A 17,246-nucleotide genomic window follows, 5' to 3' on the forward strand; every position below is an offset into this window, starting at 1 on the left:
CACAACCAAATGTGTCTTCAACTCGAGACAGAAAATAATGTACCATATCAATTCAGATTTTCTTTTTAACTACAATAGTACACAACAAATATTTGTGATACTTTAAAGTATCGGAGTAACATTATACTGGTGGTTAACTCAGTTATGACAATAATTCTATATTCTGCATTATTACTTAACCAATAACAAACAAGGCACATGAATGGCTTGATTATGAACCTCATCCACAATATATGCATAGTCTGCCATTTGATATTTAATTAGATTACATAATGGCCCAGATTTTGTTGGAGTGGGGCATCTCGTGACGTGCCCCATTAGACTTGTTTCTCACCCTTCTACTCAAAGAATGTTTGTGCCGCAAATGCGAGCTGATAACAGGGCATCTGGGAACTTGGTAAATCGTGGAACTCAGGTGAGATTTGAGGATAGAGAAAGAAACAGAAAGAAGTAGGGTGAATTTGAGTCAAATTAGGTACAGGAAGCGGGAGAGGGAATGAAACACTGGATTGAGAGAGAGAGAGAGAGCGAGAGAGACACAGAGGAAGGAAGGTTTATATGTAATCTTCAGGGCTGCTGACCAAGGGCTGTAGGGCTCTTCTTCGGCCGGCGTGGACACAATGGGCCGAAATGGCCTCCTTCTGCGCTGCAAATTTCTATGTTCTAAGAAATAAAAATTATAGTCATTTAAAGTAATTGTAGAAGGATTAGAGGAGATTTGAGGAGAATTGTTTTCACCCAGAGGGTGGTGAGGGTCTGGACCTCACTGGCTAAATGCGGTGGTAGAGGCAGAAATCTTCATCGTATTTGAAAAATGCTTAGATGTGCATTTGAAGTTCTGTGGCCTGCAAGGCTATGGATCAAAATCTGGAAAAGTGGGATTAGGCTGGATAGCTCTTTTTCGGCCAGCACAGACACGATGGGCTGAACGGCCTTCTTCTGTACTGTAAACTTCTATGATTCTATGAATTGAGGCTTTGCCGGTCCGGCAGCCAATGTAGGCCAGTGAGCACAGGGGTGATGGGACTTGGTGTGAGTTAGTATATGGGTAGCAGACTTTTGGATGATCATCCATCCATCTTTGGTTCGGTGTCAATTTTTGTCGGATTACTCTTCTCCGAAGTGCCATGGAATATTTCACAATGTTAAAAGCACTATATAAATGCAAGTTACTGTTGAACGTTTATCGCTGTTGCTTCATCAACATTTTGTCAAAATCCTGATATTCCCTACTCAACACTATTATGGAAAAATCATCACAAGGGCTGCAGCGAGCCAAGGTACTGGTCTACTGTCACCTTTTCAGGATAGTAGGGATGAGAAATAATCTCAGCTTTGCAATTTAACCAAATCCTGTGAGCAAATTAAAAAAAGACAAATTGGAGTAAGAATCTCATTGCTGTACGTTGTCCTATTAAGCCAATCTATTAACACATCTGCACAAAGCTCCACTTGGAACTCAATAGATATCTTAAAACTGAAATACATACTAGTCGATTTGAGAAAGTACACATTACAAAGCTCTTTATTTCATTTAAATGCCAAATATTCACTTTACAGCACACTTGCTCTTCTCTCTTTTGCCCTGGATCCTATTTACACAGGGACTCCGTGTTTTGGTAAAATCTGTTATGGTCACCAGCATTAGTAACTTTAAAATGACTTCTGTGTACTTTAAAGCACACAGGATTGACTTTGAAGTAAAGAGCAGCTGTAAGAACCTGAGACAAACAAAAATTAAAACTATTCAATTCTAGTTGCAAAACAATGAGCATAATTATGCACTGTATCCTAAGGCAACAGTTAAATAGGCCGGAATTTTCTGGCGGTAGGCATGTCGGGGGCGAAGAGCATCCGAGGCGGGCGGAAAACCTGGTAGGTCGGGTTTCCCGCAGGTCCTGTCGACTTTAATGGCAGGACCTGATTTGAATGTGAAGCCTCGGATTCCCAGCCACAGCCAGTCAGATCAAGAGGCGGGCTGGCTGTGGGCAGGTAGGCCTCAGTTGCAAAGAGGGAGCGTGGGGGTGGTCCAGATGGCTCAGGGAATGGCTGCCTCGGGGATCGGCTCAAGCAATTTTAAGCAAAAACTCACAAATAACTAACACTAGCGATGGTCAAGTGGCTTTTTGGTTGGCAACGGACCAGGTTGCCTTTCCCAACGTACTGTGTTCTCACAGTGCAAATAAACCTAAGAATTTGGCAACTGGCCCACTGCGTGCATGTTCCTCCTTATCAAAAAGTCCACAGTTGGTTTTTCTTTCATTAAAAATATGTTATGTTCCAATTCAGTGTAACTCCTGTAAGAACAAGTTGTTTTTGTAATCTTATCAATCCGTGGGCTTCAAGGATGGTTCGCAGCTGCAAAAGTTCTTAACATTCAACAAAGAGTTCTCTTGGTCTCGCAATGTATACTGGGTTATAAGGATTTGGTAAATTTTTAAGTTCGGCCATGTTGAAGCATAGTTACAATAAGAATAAAGCAGAAAATTGTGTATTCTTACACACTCCATTGCAGTGCTGAGTGGGGTGCTGCACTGTCGGAGGTGCCATCATTTGGATGGGATATTAACTGCTCTCTCAAGTGGACGTGAAAGATCCTAGGACACTTTTTCCAAAGAAGAGCAGGGGAGTTATCCCCGATGTCCTGGCCAATATTTATCCCTCAATCAACATAACAAAAACAGATTATCTGGTCATTATCACATTGCTGTTTGTGGGAGTTGCTGTGCGCAAATTGACTGCCGTGTGTCCCACATTACAACGGTGACTACACTCCAAAAGTACTTAATTGGTTGTAAAGAGCTGTCAGACATCGGTGGTCATGAAAGGCGCAATATAAATCCAAGTGTTTCTTTCTTTATAAATACAACTATTTATATTACATCAGTCATCAACATCATCCCATCATCATCATCATAGGCAGTCCCTCGGAATCGAGGAAGACTTGTTTCCACTCTTAAAATGAGTTCTTAGGTGGCTGAACAGTCCAATACGAGAGCCACAGTTTCTGTCACAGGTGGGACAGATAGTTGTTGAGAGAAAGGATGGGTGGGACTGTCTTGCCGCATGCTCTTTCCACTGACTGCGCTTGATTTCTGCATGGTCTCAGCGATGAGACTCGAGGTGTTTGGCGCCCTCCCGGATGCACTTCCTCCACTTGGGAGTCCCTGGCCAAAGATCGCCCTAAGTGTCAGTGGCGTTGTTGCACGTTTTCAAGGAGGCTTGGAGAGTGTTCCTGTAACGATTCTTCTGCCCACCTTTGGCTCGTTTGCCGTGAAGGAATTCCGAGTAGAGCGCTTGCTTTGGGAGTCTCGTATCTGGCATGTGAACAATGTGGCCTGCCCAGCAGAGCTGATCAAGTGTGGTCAGTGCTTCAAAGCTGGGGATGTTGGCCTGGATGAGGACACTAATGTTGGTGCGTCTGTCCTTCCAGGAGATTTGTAGGATCTCGCAGAGGCATCTTTGGTGGTATTTCTCCAGCGACTTGGGGTGTCTACTGTACATGGTCCATGTTTCTGAGCCATACAGGAGGGCGGGTATTACTACAGCCCTGTAGACCATGAGCTTGGTGGCAGTTTGGAGGGCATGATCTTCAAACTCTCTTTTCCTCACGCAGCCAAAGGCTACACTGGCGCACTAGGGGCAGTTACATTACATCAGTGCTGATGTAGCAGCTTACACTATTTATAAACCAGCATGCTTTAGAAATTGGCTTTTGCTTCATTGCCATGCCTCCACACTTCAACCAGAATGGTTTATACTAAAAAGCATCATCATCATTATCATCATCATAGGCAGTCCCTCGAAACGAGGATGACTTGCTTCCACGCCAAAAAGGATGAGTTCACAGGTGTTTCAATGAAGGACCTAATATTCCAGATCCCGAACTACATCTTGGAGGGTGGAAGATGCCTGTGCTTGGATTTTTTTTACGTGTGGTGGCCGTTGCACACCAGCCACCAAATGGGCTTGACAGAGCTAGGTCTTGGTCCAGTGGCAAGGATTACCCAAGACGACTGGAGACCAGCTCTGCTGCACGGACCTAGTGCGCACACATATAGTAGTGTGAGCTGGCTCGTGCTGCCCCTGGGCCCTCGCCTCTTCTGGGCTCTGAACTCATGCCTCTCCTGGGCCCCGGTCATTTCCTTCTACAAACTCTTGCCGCAGTCACTTCGCCCCTCCTGTTGTGCCTGCCCACACTGCAATTAGCGACCTGACTTTGCAGCCGACACCCTCCTGCAGTGGTATGCCGCCGCACGCTGCTCCCTCTGATGGCCCCGGCCTGCTGATGGTCTTGCAGGCCGGGATCATGCCGATTTCAGGGCCGGGCGGCCGCACGCTGCTCTCTCTAATGCAGCCTTTCAATCACAGTAAATCCTCTTCAATTCACTAAAGTGGCCTTTCGATGGCGGTGCAGTTACCCAGCAATACTATACTTATAACAGCACAAAGCTACCAGTGTAAAAGCAGATCTGACCTCAGTCAAGTCGACTGTGCTTTATATTGATTTTTTAAAATGTTACTATTTCCAGTACAATTATCACAGAAACTAACCACAGAGGTTTTAAATTGGCTCAGTATATCACAATATGAGGTTTCTTTATGGAGAGTCATATGACTCAAAATAATGCAATAGAAAATTCCCTGGAAATATCAGAAGTTAATTAAATTACTAAAAGTCACAGAAAGCTTCTGAGCCAAGGCATTTAAAAAGTATTTTAACCTAGAAATAATATTTCTAAAGTAGCCTTGTTACCGCAACTTACACACATGGGGGCGAAATTCGGTAGCGAACACATGGGGCAGTAATTTTTTTACTCAGGAATTTTAGCGCCCGGCAAGATGGGTTGCCAAATTGGACAGAAGTGAGGGAGGGTGGTAAATGAGGTGCTAATGGCCTCAGCTGGGTACTGCAGAGGCGCTATTTACAGCCACTTATTCCAAAAAGAGTTTTTACAGCCACTTATCCAATTTCAGCTGAGTTCCATTCATCAATCAGCCTTCAATCCTTAACTCCAATGGGGTGGTCATTTGAACCTGGTGATGCTCGTTTTCAGCATTGTTGCAGTCATTCACTCATCACTGGAGTTCAGGAAGGAACTGAAATGGCTGCTGGAAATCCCCCTTCAAGGGAGAGGGCCACAAGATTCAGCAATGTGGCTCTGGAGGCCAGGAGGGATTCCCTGTTCACTGTCTCGGGAAGGTGGCGATCACCACAAGTTTTCCGTGCCACGTGGCAAGAGGTGGTCCGGGAGGTGTCGGCCAGCACTGAGGTACAGAGAAGCCTCACCCAGTGCCGCAAGGAATTCAATGACCTATGTCGAGTGGTGAAAGTGAGTAGAGGTGCAACCTCCCAAATCAGAGTTCCAAAAACCGGAAGATTCCAAAATCCGGACATCGCGCAGATCGGAGGAGGGGCCATCCGAAATCCGGAAATATGTTCCGAAAACCAGACTTTTTAAAAAAAATAGGAAGCAAAGTTAACTCAGATCGAGTCGGGTTGGCGTGCTGTGACCTGGGCTGGCTGCTCCTCTTCTCCCAGTTGCCTCCGGTGTTCCCTCCTCGGTCGGGTCAGCACTCTGTCGGAAAATACAGGTACACGAAAGTCTGCCCAAGGGTTTCCGGATTCCTGTTCTGAAATCCGGAACGGCCTCGGTCCCGATGTTTCCGGACTTGGGAGGTTGCACCTGTACAAGCTTCCACACCTCCTCCATACCAGCCTATCAACCTCTGTCAGTTTGCACAGTGTGCAAACTATCACTTCCACACCACTTAAGCACCAAGCATCTGCAGATACTCACACTCACATCCTCATCTCATGCCTTGCCTACATTCACAGCTATTCAATGACGACAAGGCACATCTTCCACATATATTGCTGGACTCTTACTCACACAAGTCCGTTTCTTTTGCAAGCCAAGATGGCACATAACAGACGGGAGCAGCATAGGACTAGAGATGGGGAACCTGACCTGAGATCCCTCTCTGACCTTGAGGAGCGAGTGCCGTGGCTCATGGGCCCGTAGGTGGTGGGCGCCACAGCCGGTGGAGACGCGACCCCACTGGGAGCAACAACAATATCTTTATCCCCTCTCCTTCTTTCATACCACTACCCCCACCCCACACCAGCATGTTTTATCACTTTCCAGCTCGATACCATCTGCATTCCTTGCTCCATTCCTGCATCATTGCCCTAACCTTAACGTGAGTCTTGTGCCATTTATGCTTTCAGAGAACCAGGCAGCTGTCCATCCTGCACCTGAGCATTGTGGAGGGAGATGGTAGGAGGAGCCGAGCACTGCATCACTGCATCTCTCATCCGCAGGCACCAGCTCAGAGACTGGAAGTATGTGTTCATTAGAGGTTAGCTTAGTAGAGGGATCTACACTGGGTGATGCACCAGGGCCTAGCAGGCTACAGCAAGGCAAAGGGGAAAGGGAACCCCAGGAGCCATCTCCCCATACGGACCCAAATGAGGTCCTCGATGGGGAGGCATTCACACAAAGGAAGATGGCCATGCACTCTGACATCATGGGTGCCCGAGAGCCTCTCCGCTATGGCAAAGAGCGCGGAGGCGTCCACCTCCAGCATTGCACAGAGCTCTGCACACACCATGGTGCCCATCATTGCCAATCTACAGACAGTGGACTCCCGCGGAAGCAACTAAACGTCTTATTGCTGTAATGCAGACGATGGTTGGTGGCATCGAAGCTCAGACTGCTCTCATGTAGTCCCAGGTTAATGCTACACAACGTCTTGGTGCTGTCATGCAGTCAGTGAGTGCTGGCATCGAGTCTCAGACTGCTCTCACGCAGTCTCAGCTGGATGCCACGCGTGCTCTGACCGCTACCATCAGCGCTGTGTCCACCACAGTCCACCAGTGATCTCAGGATATCGCAGCAGCTCACCAAACTGTGCTCCAGCAGATTCGTGGGGATGGTGAGGTACTGCCCCGGGGGAGTGGCAGTGATTCAGTGGAGCAGAAACCTGCATTCCTGAACCCACCACTGCTACTCTGCCATTGCACTTGTCGCTGGCCGTCATCCAGCCTGAGGTGGTGCAGCCTACAGCCGAGCTTTCCAGGCCATGCCGCCACCAGGAATATCATTGAGCAGACCATTTGAGTGCTGAAGCAACGGTTCCGCTGCCTTGACCGCTTGGGAGGAGTCCTCCAGTACTGGGTGCTGGACAGGAGTGGTGGGTTTGCGGAGGGGAGTCATGATAGTGGATTGCCCTCGTCTCCAAGCAAGCTTGATTTGGTGGCTGGCGCAGAGCTGGCACACCGGTCTGGTGCAGGGTGAAAGCATCGTGCCAGGATAGCGGGCATTGACGGCTGCACAGTGAGTGGAAGCCTTTGCGGTTATGGAATACCTCAGGATTGGGATCAGGTGTCCACAAAGCGACGTGGGTGCAGTCAATGGCACCCTGCACCATGGGGAAGCCCGCTATCCTGGCAAAGCCACATGCACGCTTGTGCTGCTTCTGGGGAAGGGGATGTAGTCCCTCCTCCTTCTTTGACCTCGTGGATGAAGCAATGGACATCAAACTGGGAGATTTTGGAGATGTCTCCGGTCTCCTGTCACACCCTGGAAAGATCTATTGATGTAGAAATTGAGCGCAATGATGACTTTGACTGCCATCCTCACCATGAACAGGGGTTCGAGTTCTGGTTGTAGCAGATGGCAGAATTCTGTGACCACGTCCTTGTTGAAGCGCAGCCCTCACACACACTGCTCCTCGGTGAAATTAATGTCGGAGAATTGCTGCCAGAATACTCTGGGAGAATAAGGCCTCCTGTTGCCAGCCCTGTGGTGCCTTCTCCCTCTGGCCACATTTCTCTGTCTTAGTATCTGCCTTTATCTGTGCCTTGCTCCCTGTGCCTCTCCTTGCCTTTCTCTCTGACATTGTCTTCGCCTAAGTATCCTCCAACTGTGACATTGGAGCAGGAGGTCAAGTGCCAACACAGCCCCCATGAAGAGAGCGAAATGGTTTAATATCAAATCTTCCCTGAGCGGAATAGTTAGGAGGCAGAACAGTCCTTGAAGTATAAATTGCTGCGATCGGTCCACCAGCCGCTCTGCCTATGTTGGAAAGCAGAGAAAAGTAATGGCCGACAGAAATTTTGCTTCAAGATGGCGCCTTTAAATAGTGCTGCTCCAGCCGATTCCCGACTGCAACTCGACAGCGAAAGCTGTTGTTGTCACCGTCCAGTGGTAAGTGAGGGTGCGCGGCCGAATTTCACTTCCGGGGCGGTGACAGGGCAATGCGCATGGCGATGACGTCATAATCTGCGCCCGCAACCGAATGGGGCACTTCGGGCAGGAGCGAGGAGGCTACCTCGTACCGTCTCCGCAAAAACCCTGCCCAAATCCGTGGGGGGGCGATTTTAGCGTCGCGCCCAGGCGAAAACCATTTTGCGCCCCATCCTGGAGACGCTAACAGCAGTCTCAAAACAGGGTAATTTTGGCCCCATAATATAGAATTCCTTCTTAAAAGAACAACCAACTTTCCTTCAAAAGCCTTGCCCGACAATGGGATCCTTGAACTCAATTCACTCGTTGGAAACAAGATAACTTTTCTTAATTGGGTGTGCAGGCAATAACTAGTCATTCCAGTTTATTTTGGCCCAGAATTTGCAGTCCTGATGACGACTAACTGGCTGTGTTTTCCTTCATTCCACATTTAAAATTGGCCGCAACTTTAAGATTTAGCACATGCACAGCCTAAAGCAGAAATCCTGAAGTCAGTCTGTCATTCACTTCTCCTCCACAGGCTGTGTTGTGTATTCCACCCACAGAGCCGGCAATCAGTGACATCTCTCAAATCATGGAAACGAATGAAAACTTCGGCTCTTGTGCAGTAATTAAATAGCCCATTAAAAGTCAGACCCAAAGGGATTAGATGCAACTGGAGTTTTCACAGCGTATTGACTGCTGAACAATGGTTACGGTCCTCAAAAGCGAATTTTAGTTTAGAGCAGTGTCAAATTTATCCATTTTACTAAAAATTAAAATTAAGAAACTTAAATAAAGATGAAAATAATTTTTTTTAAAGGTTTGCCTTTTCCCCATGTGAGAGCTCCAATCTTTGATTTGCTCTCTCTAACCTTTTTTAAAAGTTAGAATTTTAAGAGCTTACTCATTTCCTTGTTTGCTGTGTGCAAATTCTGCATTTTGATTGGCTGCTTAGATAGTTTGCTGATGTCACAGCAGCTCTCACTATGGGATTCCCACTTTACTACGTTGATTTGAATTACGCATCAGAAAACCCAAACTTCTCGACAGAGATTGCAAGATCTTTGTGCGAAGCTTACTTCGGGGTCAGCAGCGATCGCCTTTGCTTTGCCGCTGACAGCAAATTCCAGGCCATTATTTTTTTTTAAGGAAGAGGTATCAACAATTGATTTTGGCATATCAATATTAGCATGTGGCCAAAATTACAAGATAACCCCACTTCTAATTATGGTCAAACAAGATTATTAGAAACCGTACTGCAAATATAATGTACTGCCATATCATCAAAGGCAGTCCCTCAGAATCGAGGAAGACTTGCTTCCACTCCTGAAGCGAGTTCTTTGGTGGCTGAACAGTCCAATACGAGAGCCACAGACTCTGTCACAGGTGGGACAGATAGTCATTGAGAAGGGGTGGGTGGGATTTGGTTTGCCGCAAGCTCTTTCTGCTGTCTGCGCTTGATTTCTGTAAGCTCTCGGCGTTGAGACTCGAGGTGCTCAGCGCCCTCTCGGTTGCACTTCCTCCACTTAGGGCGGTCTTGGGCCAGGGACTCCCAGGTGTCAGTGGGGATGTCGCACTTTATCAGGGAGGCTTTGAGGGTGTACTTGTAGCGTTTCCGCTGCCCACCTTTGGCTCGTTTGCAGTGAAGGAACTCAGAGTAGAGCACTTGCTTTGGGAGTCTCGTGTCTGGCATGCGGACTATGTGGCCTGCCCAGCGGAGCTGATCCTCCCAGGGGATTTGTAGGATCTTGCGGAGACATCATTGGTGATATTTCTCCAGCAGCTTTTCTCAGCCATATAGGAGGACAGGTATTACTACAGCCCTGTAGACCATGAGCTTGGTGGCAGTTTTGAGGGCCTGATCTTCAAACATTCTTTTCCTCAGGCGGCAGAAGGCTGCACTGGCTCATTGGAGGCGGTGTTGGATCTCGTCGTCGATGCCTGCTCTTGTTGATAGGAGACTCCCGAGATATGGGAAGTGGTCCACGGTGTCCAGGGCCGCGCTGTGGATCTTGATGACTGGGGGGGCAGTGCTGTGCGGTGAGGACAGGCTGGTGGAGGACCTTTGTCTTACGGATGTTTAGCGTAAAGCCCATGCTTTCGTACGCTTCAGTAAATACGTTGACTATGTCCTAGAGTGCAGCCTCTGTATGTGCGCAGACGCAGGCGTCGTCCACGTACTGTAACTCGAAGGCAAAGGTTGGGGTGGTCTTGGATCCGGCCTGGAGACAGCGCAGGTTGAACAGGTTCCCACTGGTTCTGTAGTTTTGTTCCACTCCAGCGGGGATCTTGTTGACTGTGAGGTGGAGCATGGCAGCAAGAAAGATTGAGAAGAGGGTTGGGGCGATGACACAGTCCTGTTTGACCCCGATCCAGACATGGATTGAGTCTGTGATGGATCCATTGGTGAGGATCACAGCCTGCATGTCATCGTGGAGCAGGCGGAGGATGGTGACGAACTTTTGGGGGCATCTGAAACGGATGAGGACGCTCCATAGATCCTCGCGGTTGACAGTGTCAAAGGCCTTTGTAAGGTCGAAGGCGGCCATGTATAAGGGCTGGTGCTGTTCCCTGCATTTTTCCTGTTGTTGTCGCGCTGCAAAAATCATATCCGTTGTGCCCTGTAAGGGACGAAATCTGCACTATGACTCCAGGAGGAGCTCCTCGGCCACGGGAAGAAGTCGGTTGAGGACTCTAGCAACGACTTTCCCAGTGGCTGATAGCAGGGAGATTCCTCTGTAGTTGCCGCAGTCAGACTTGTCCCCTTTTTTTTAAAGATGGTCACGATTACTGCATCTCTGAGATCCCCCGGCATGCTCTCCTCCCTCCAGATGAGTGAGATGAGGTTGTGTATTTGTGCCAGCAGTGCCTCTCCGCCATACTTCAATGCCTCAGCAGGGATTCCGTCCGCACCCATAGCCTTGTTGTTTTTAAGCTGTCTTATGGCTTTTTCTACCTCGTGCAGTGTTGGGGTCTCACTGAGGTGGTGGCGGGTAGCATGCTGCGGGATGGAGTCGAGAACACTCGAGTCAAAGGCAGAGTCTCGATTGAGGAGATCTTCGAAGTGCTCCTTCCAGCGGGCCCTGACTGCCTCAGTGTCTTTGATGAGTGTTTCCCCGTTCTTGGCCAGCAGTGGGGTGAGGCCTTGGGTGTTTGGCCCGTAGGTGGCCTTGGCTGCGGTGAAGAATCCTCGCATATCATGGTTGTCGGCCAGCTGCTGTATCTCTTGTGTTTTCTTCATCCACCGCCTGTTCTTTAGGTCCGGGATTTTTTGTTGGACCTCAGCCCTGAGCCGTCTGTAATGCTGCTTTGCTGCTCCCACGTTGGTTAAGGCTCAGAAATGCCCTGCGCTTGCAATCTATTAGCTCTTGGATCTCCTGATCATTCTCATCAAATCAGTCCTGGTGTTTCATGGTTGAGTAACCGAGTCACAGCTAACTGCCATATATTGCCACATAGAACATTTCCCAACAAGCGTTATTAATCTCACTCATAAGAACATAAGAAATCGGAGCAGGAGTAGGCCATCAGGCCCCTCGAGCCTGCTCTGCCATTCTATGGAATCATGGCTGATCTTTTACCTCAACTCCACTTGCCCGCACTATCCTCATATCCCTTGATTCCCTTAATATCCCAAAATTACTCATATATTTTGTGTTTTAGCACATATATTCAGTGCATATCCTATGGCACAAGTTGACAAAAAGGTCCTTGATACGTCTAATATACAGTATAAATGCACACGAGGCCCAAGCTTGAGAGGTCAGTATGTGACCTGTCCTTTATTCCTTAGCACTCAAGTGATGAAGGTGGGTGGAGCTTCCCCTTCTATACCTGAAGGTCCAGGTTAGGAGTGTCTCCCACCTAGTGGTCATTGTTCTCTCAGTGTACAACTTAGGTCCGATTATACATGGGTTACAATGCTGGTTGAATACATGACATCACCTCCCCCCCAAAGTCTTATTGGGATCACAGGTTAAGTCTCTCTGGTGATTTACGCTCTCTTGTGGAGCGCCTGAGTTGGGGCTCCGGTTGTTGGACGCTGGCCTGAGTGTCTGCTGTTTGCGGTGCCTCAGGCCTATCCAGACTGCCCACAGTGATTGGGCTCTCCTCCCTTTGGTTCCGGTGTTCAGTCACCTGTGGTGGAGTGAACTCTACATCATGTTCTTCCTCTGCTTCTTCTATGGGGTTGCTGAACCTCCTTTTTGTTTGGTCCACGTGTTTGCGGCAGATTTGTCCATTGGTAAGTTTAACTACCAGAATCCTATTTCCCTCTTTGGCAATCACAGTGCCTGCGAGCCATTTGGGCCCTGCAGCATAATTAAGGACAAAAACAGGGTCATTTACATCAATACATCGCGCCCTCGCATTCCTGTCATGGGAGTCATATTGTGGCTGGCGCCTGCTCTTGACAATTTCTTTCATGGTGGGGTGTATAAGGGATAGCCGGGTTTTGAGCGTCCTTTTCATGAGCAGCTCTGCGGGTGGAACCCCTGTGAGCGAGTGTGGTCGGGATCTGTAGGCCAACAGGAGGCGTGATAAGCATCCCCTGTTTGATTATCTGCACTGCTCGTTCTGCCTGGCCGTTTAAGGCCGCCTTGAACGGTGCCGTTCTGACATGGTTAATTCCATTGCCTGCCATGAAGTCCTGGAATTCAGTGCTTGTGAAGCATGGGCCATTGTCGCTGACCAAGACGTCCGGTAGACCGTGGGCGGCGAACATTGCCCATAGACTTTCTACCGTGGCAGAGGCTGTGCTTGAATTTAAAATGACACACTCGATCCATTTGGAGTAGGCGTCTACTACAACCAAAAATATTTTTCCCATGAAAGTACCTGCGTAGTCCACATGGATGCGTGACCAAGGCTTGGCAGGCCATGGCCAGGAGCTAAGGGGGGCTTCCCTGGGCGCATTGCCCAGCTGGGCACAAGTGTTGCACCTGCGAACACAAAGTTCCAGATCTGCGTCTATCCCTTGCCATCAAACGTGTGACCTGGCAATTGCCTTCATCATGACAATGCCCAGGTGCTCATTGTGGAGTTCGCGGATGAACTCTCTGCCCATCTGGGGCATGACTACGCGGTTTCCCCACAGTAGGCAATTGGCCTGAATCGCGAGTTCATCTCTGCGCCTGTGAAATGGTTTAAATTCCTCAGGGCATGCCCTGTACATGGTGCCCAGTCCCCATTCAGGATACATTTCTTGACTATAGAGACAATAGCGGGTCTCTATTTGTCCAGACTTTAATCTGACGGGCTGTCAAGGGTGAGCCTTCGCTTCCGAAAGCTTCAACAGCCAAGACCATCTCAGCAGCATGCTTGGTAGTCCCCTCAGTGGTGGCTAGTGGGAGCCTGCTGAGTGCATCGGCGCAGTTTTCAGTGCCCGGTCTGTGCCGAATTGTATAGTCATAGGTGGCTAACGTGAGTGCCCACCTCTGTATGCGGGCCGATTGCATTGATGGCCTTGTTGTCGGCCAAAAGGGACGTTAGGGGTTTGTGATCTGTCTCCAGCTCAAATTTCCTGCCAAACAGATACTGGTGCATTTTCTTTACAGCATATACACATGCGAGCGCCTCCTTTTCTACCATCCCGTAACTCCTTTCTGCCTGGGACAGACTCCTGGAGGCATAAGCTACCGGCTGTAACTGACCCTTGACATTGACATGCTGCAACACACACCCGACACCATAGGACGACGCATAGCACGTTAACACAAGTTTCTTACATAGGTCGTATAGTGTTAACAGATTGTTGGAACATAACAAATTGCGTGCTCTATTAAAAGCCCTTTCCTGGTGTCCCCCCAGACCCATTCGCGACCTTTGCGTAGGAGCACGTGTAGCGGCTCCAACAGCGTGCTCAATTTGGGAAGAAAGTTACCAAAATAGTTCAGGAGCATTAGGAACGAATGCAGCTCCGTCGTGTTACGGGGTCTGGGTGCTCTCTGGATCGCTTCTGTCTTGGACGCAGTAGGGCTGATCCCGTCTGCTGCTACACTCATCCCCAGGAATTCTACCTCTGGAGCTAGGAAGACGCACTTCGCCTTTTTCAGTCGCAGACCTACCCAGTCCAGTTTGCGTAGCACCTCCTCCAGGTTGTGGAGGTGTTCTTCAGTATCATAACCCGTGATGAGGATGTCGTCCTGAAAAACCACCATCCCTGGAATCGACTTGAGGAGGCTTTCCATATTTCGTTGGAAGATCGCGGCGGCCGAGCGAATCCCGAACGGACATCTGTTGTACGCAAACAACCCCTTGTGTGTCGTGATGATGGTCAGCTTCTTCGACTCACTTGCCAGCTCCTGGGTCATGTAAGCTGAGGTCAGGTCCAATTTTGAAAAAAGTTTGCCACCGAATAGCGTCGCAAAGAGGTCCTCCGCTCTCGGTAGCGGGTACTGGTCTTGGAGTGACACCCGATTGATGGTGGCCTTGTAATCGCCACATATCCTGACCGACCCATCCGCCTTGAGCACCGGCATGATCGGGCTCGCCCAGTCACTGAATTCGACTGGCGAGATGATGCCTTCCCTCACAAGGCGGTCCAATTCGCCTTCTATCTTTTTCCGCATCACGTACGGCACCGCTCTGGCCTTGTGATGTACTGGCCTGGCGTCCGGGTTTCTGTGAATCAGTACCTTAGCCCCCATGAAAGTGCCGATGCCGGGTTGAAATAATGAGTCAAATTTGTCCAGGATCTGTGATACTCACTCCACAGAGGAAATTGCATTGACATCGCCCCATTTCCAGTTCATGACAGCAAGCCAACTCCTCCCCAGTAGTGCGGGACCGTCTCCTGGGACAATCCAGAGTGGCAACCTGTTCTCCGAATCTTTGTGGGTCACGACTACCGTGGCGCTGCCTAGCACCGGAATGATCTGCTTTGTGTAAGTTCGTAGCTGTGCGTCAATCGGCGATAATTTTGGCCTCCTGGCCTTGGATGCCCACAACTTTTCGAACTGTTTGATACCCATCAGGGACTGGCTGGCCCCCGTGTCTAGCTCCATTGATACTGGGATGCCATTGAGGAGCACTTTCATCATTATCGGTGGCGTCCTGGTGTATGAACTGTATACGTGCTCCACATGAACTCGCTGAACTTCAGCTTCCAGCGATTTCCCCCAGCGTTCACTTCTGCAATTTCTGCAGGTATTTTGCTCATCTCTGCAAACTCCGGCTGAGTGGGTGCCTCCACGCCTCCAACATGAGCTGTTGATTGAAACAAAAGGTCCCTTACCAGTCGATCGTCCCTGACTGCCCCTGTGACTGTCCATGAATGCGCCATTAACAGGTGTTGATGGCCCCATTACTGGCCGCATTGTCCCTTGCAATGGCGTGAATCGCCGTTCAGCTTGCCATTGTCTCTGTCGAACTCCCCCTCTGGGTTCGACTACATGTTGGGGCATGCCCGATTGCCCTTGTCTGCCTGGAGAACTGTGTGCTGCTTTAACAATGTTGAATCTCTGTCCCAACCATTCCTTAACACAGTACCTCTCGTCTGTTCTGCTCGTGGCCATGCTCGCGTGGTTTAAATCCCAGTTACTCGTCGCCATTGATACGTCCTTACTATACAGTATAAATGCACACGAGGCCCATGCTTGAGAGGTCAGTCTGTGACCTGTCCTTTATTCCTTAGCACTCAAGTGATGAAGGTGGGTGGAGCTTCCCCTTTTATACCTGAAGGTCCAGGTTAGGAGTGTCTCCCACCTAGTGGTCATTGTTCTCATAGTGTACAACTTAGGTCAGATTATACATGGGTTACAATGCTGGTTGAATACATGACAGTCCTTATTTGTAGACTTTGAACTTTTTCAATGCTGTGGAATTCAGAGTTTTCTGTCCATTTTTTGCTACTGGTGTCTCATCTTTCCATGCAGTTGATGCATGAGCCACTCTGACAGATTGATTGTGACACAATGTGTCCCGAACAAGAAATAAACACGTTGTCGCTATTTATAAAAAAAACGGATTTAATCTCATATTTTGCTGAAAGGTAATCTGTTTGAAATATTAAAAACAAGTCGGAATACTTATTTCAAGTAGCGTACTGAAAGTTACGATTTAATGTTTTAACTTTTACACAACCCCATGCCATAATAATCAGGCTTGGGAGAGTTTTTTTAAAAAACGAACAATTCTTTCTTTTAAGATTCAACATTTCAAGTCAGGGATTTCAGGCTGGAAAAGTAATTGTCCTCACCACCGGCTCCTCACCACCCCACAAAAAAAAAGCAGCCCTTAAAAAGAATCTGACCTGACTCAAACCAACCCACACAAATCAAACTCTTCATTCCCCCAACAACCCAACCCTCCCCGATCCGACTGCACCGCCTTCCCGGACTCACAGCGGCCCAGATGGTGATTTGGGCCCCGGCCCGGCCCGGCCGATGATGATGATGATGAGCTGCCCGCACTGCGAGCCGAGCCGAGCCGAGCCGCTCACTCACTCACCGTTCATCATCTGACAATCGACGACGACAACAACGGCCGCGATCAGCACAAGCGCCCACACCCCGAGCCTAGCTCGCGCCTCCATCTTCCACAATGCGTACACCCCGCCAGTGACGTCACGCCCCGCGCGTCCCCGCCCTGTGTATATAAACACACTGGGCAACTCTCCTGGTCATCTGGATCTCGCGCTCTGCTCAGCTTCTCAGCTCCCGGGATCCGGGCGCGATAGTTCCGGCTCCGAACTACTTCGATTTAATCACAAGGCTGCGTTTGTTGACACGATTTTTAAAACATATATATTATTTTACATTTCCTTCTCCCGCTTTTTCTCTCTTTCCGTCCTTTGTCAATATCTAACGTTTTGTAAGTCCGTTGACCCGACCTTGGGATGTTTTACTCCGTTAAAGGCGTTAGTACGATAAATAAACGTTATTATTCATGATATATAAACAATAAACTGTCCTGTGAAAGTATTACATGCAACGTACAACTCAAAAACAGGCTATTTCGTGCATCCGCTTTACAAAGCATGCATGGGATAAAAATAATATATACCATGATGAG

General features: G+C 48.7%; 1 protein-coding gene and 1 pseudogene across 2 annotated transcripts in view; both read right to left on the reverse strand.

The window, feature by feature from the left end:
• LOC139262906 (keratinocyte-associated transmembrane protein 2-like) overlaps window positions 1–16,863 on the reverse strand; it is a 49,307-nt gene extending 32,444 nt beyond the window's left edge. Inside the window, exon 1 of one of the 2 annotated variants that reach the window (XM_070878185.1) lies at window positions 16,683–16,863. In XM_070878185.1, coding sequence (XP_070734286.1) covers window positions 16,683–16,767 — 85 coding nt within the window. In that variant the 5' untranslated portion in view covers window positions 16,768–16,863. The other variant, XM_070878187.1, reaches the window with a different exon arrangement.
• Window positions 1–17,246, reverse strand: part of LOC139262442 (sialic acid-binding Ig-like lectin 12) — a 239,010-nt pseudogene that overhangs the window by 177,495 nt on the left and 44,269 nt on the right.

Source organism: Pristiophorus japonicus, chromosome 4 (genome assembly GCF_044704955.1).
Source record: "Pristiophorus japonicus isolate sPriJap1 chromosome 4, sPriJap1.hap1, whole genome shotgun sequence".
NCBI classification, from domain to species: Eukaryota; Metazoa; Chordata; class Chondrichthyes; family Pristiophoridae; genus Pristiophorus; species Pristiophorus japonicus.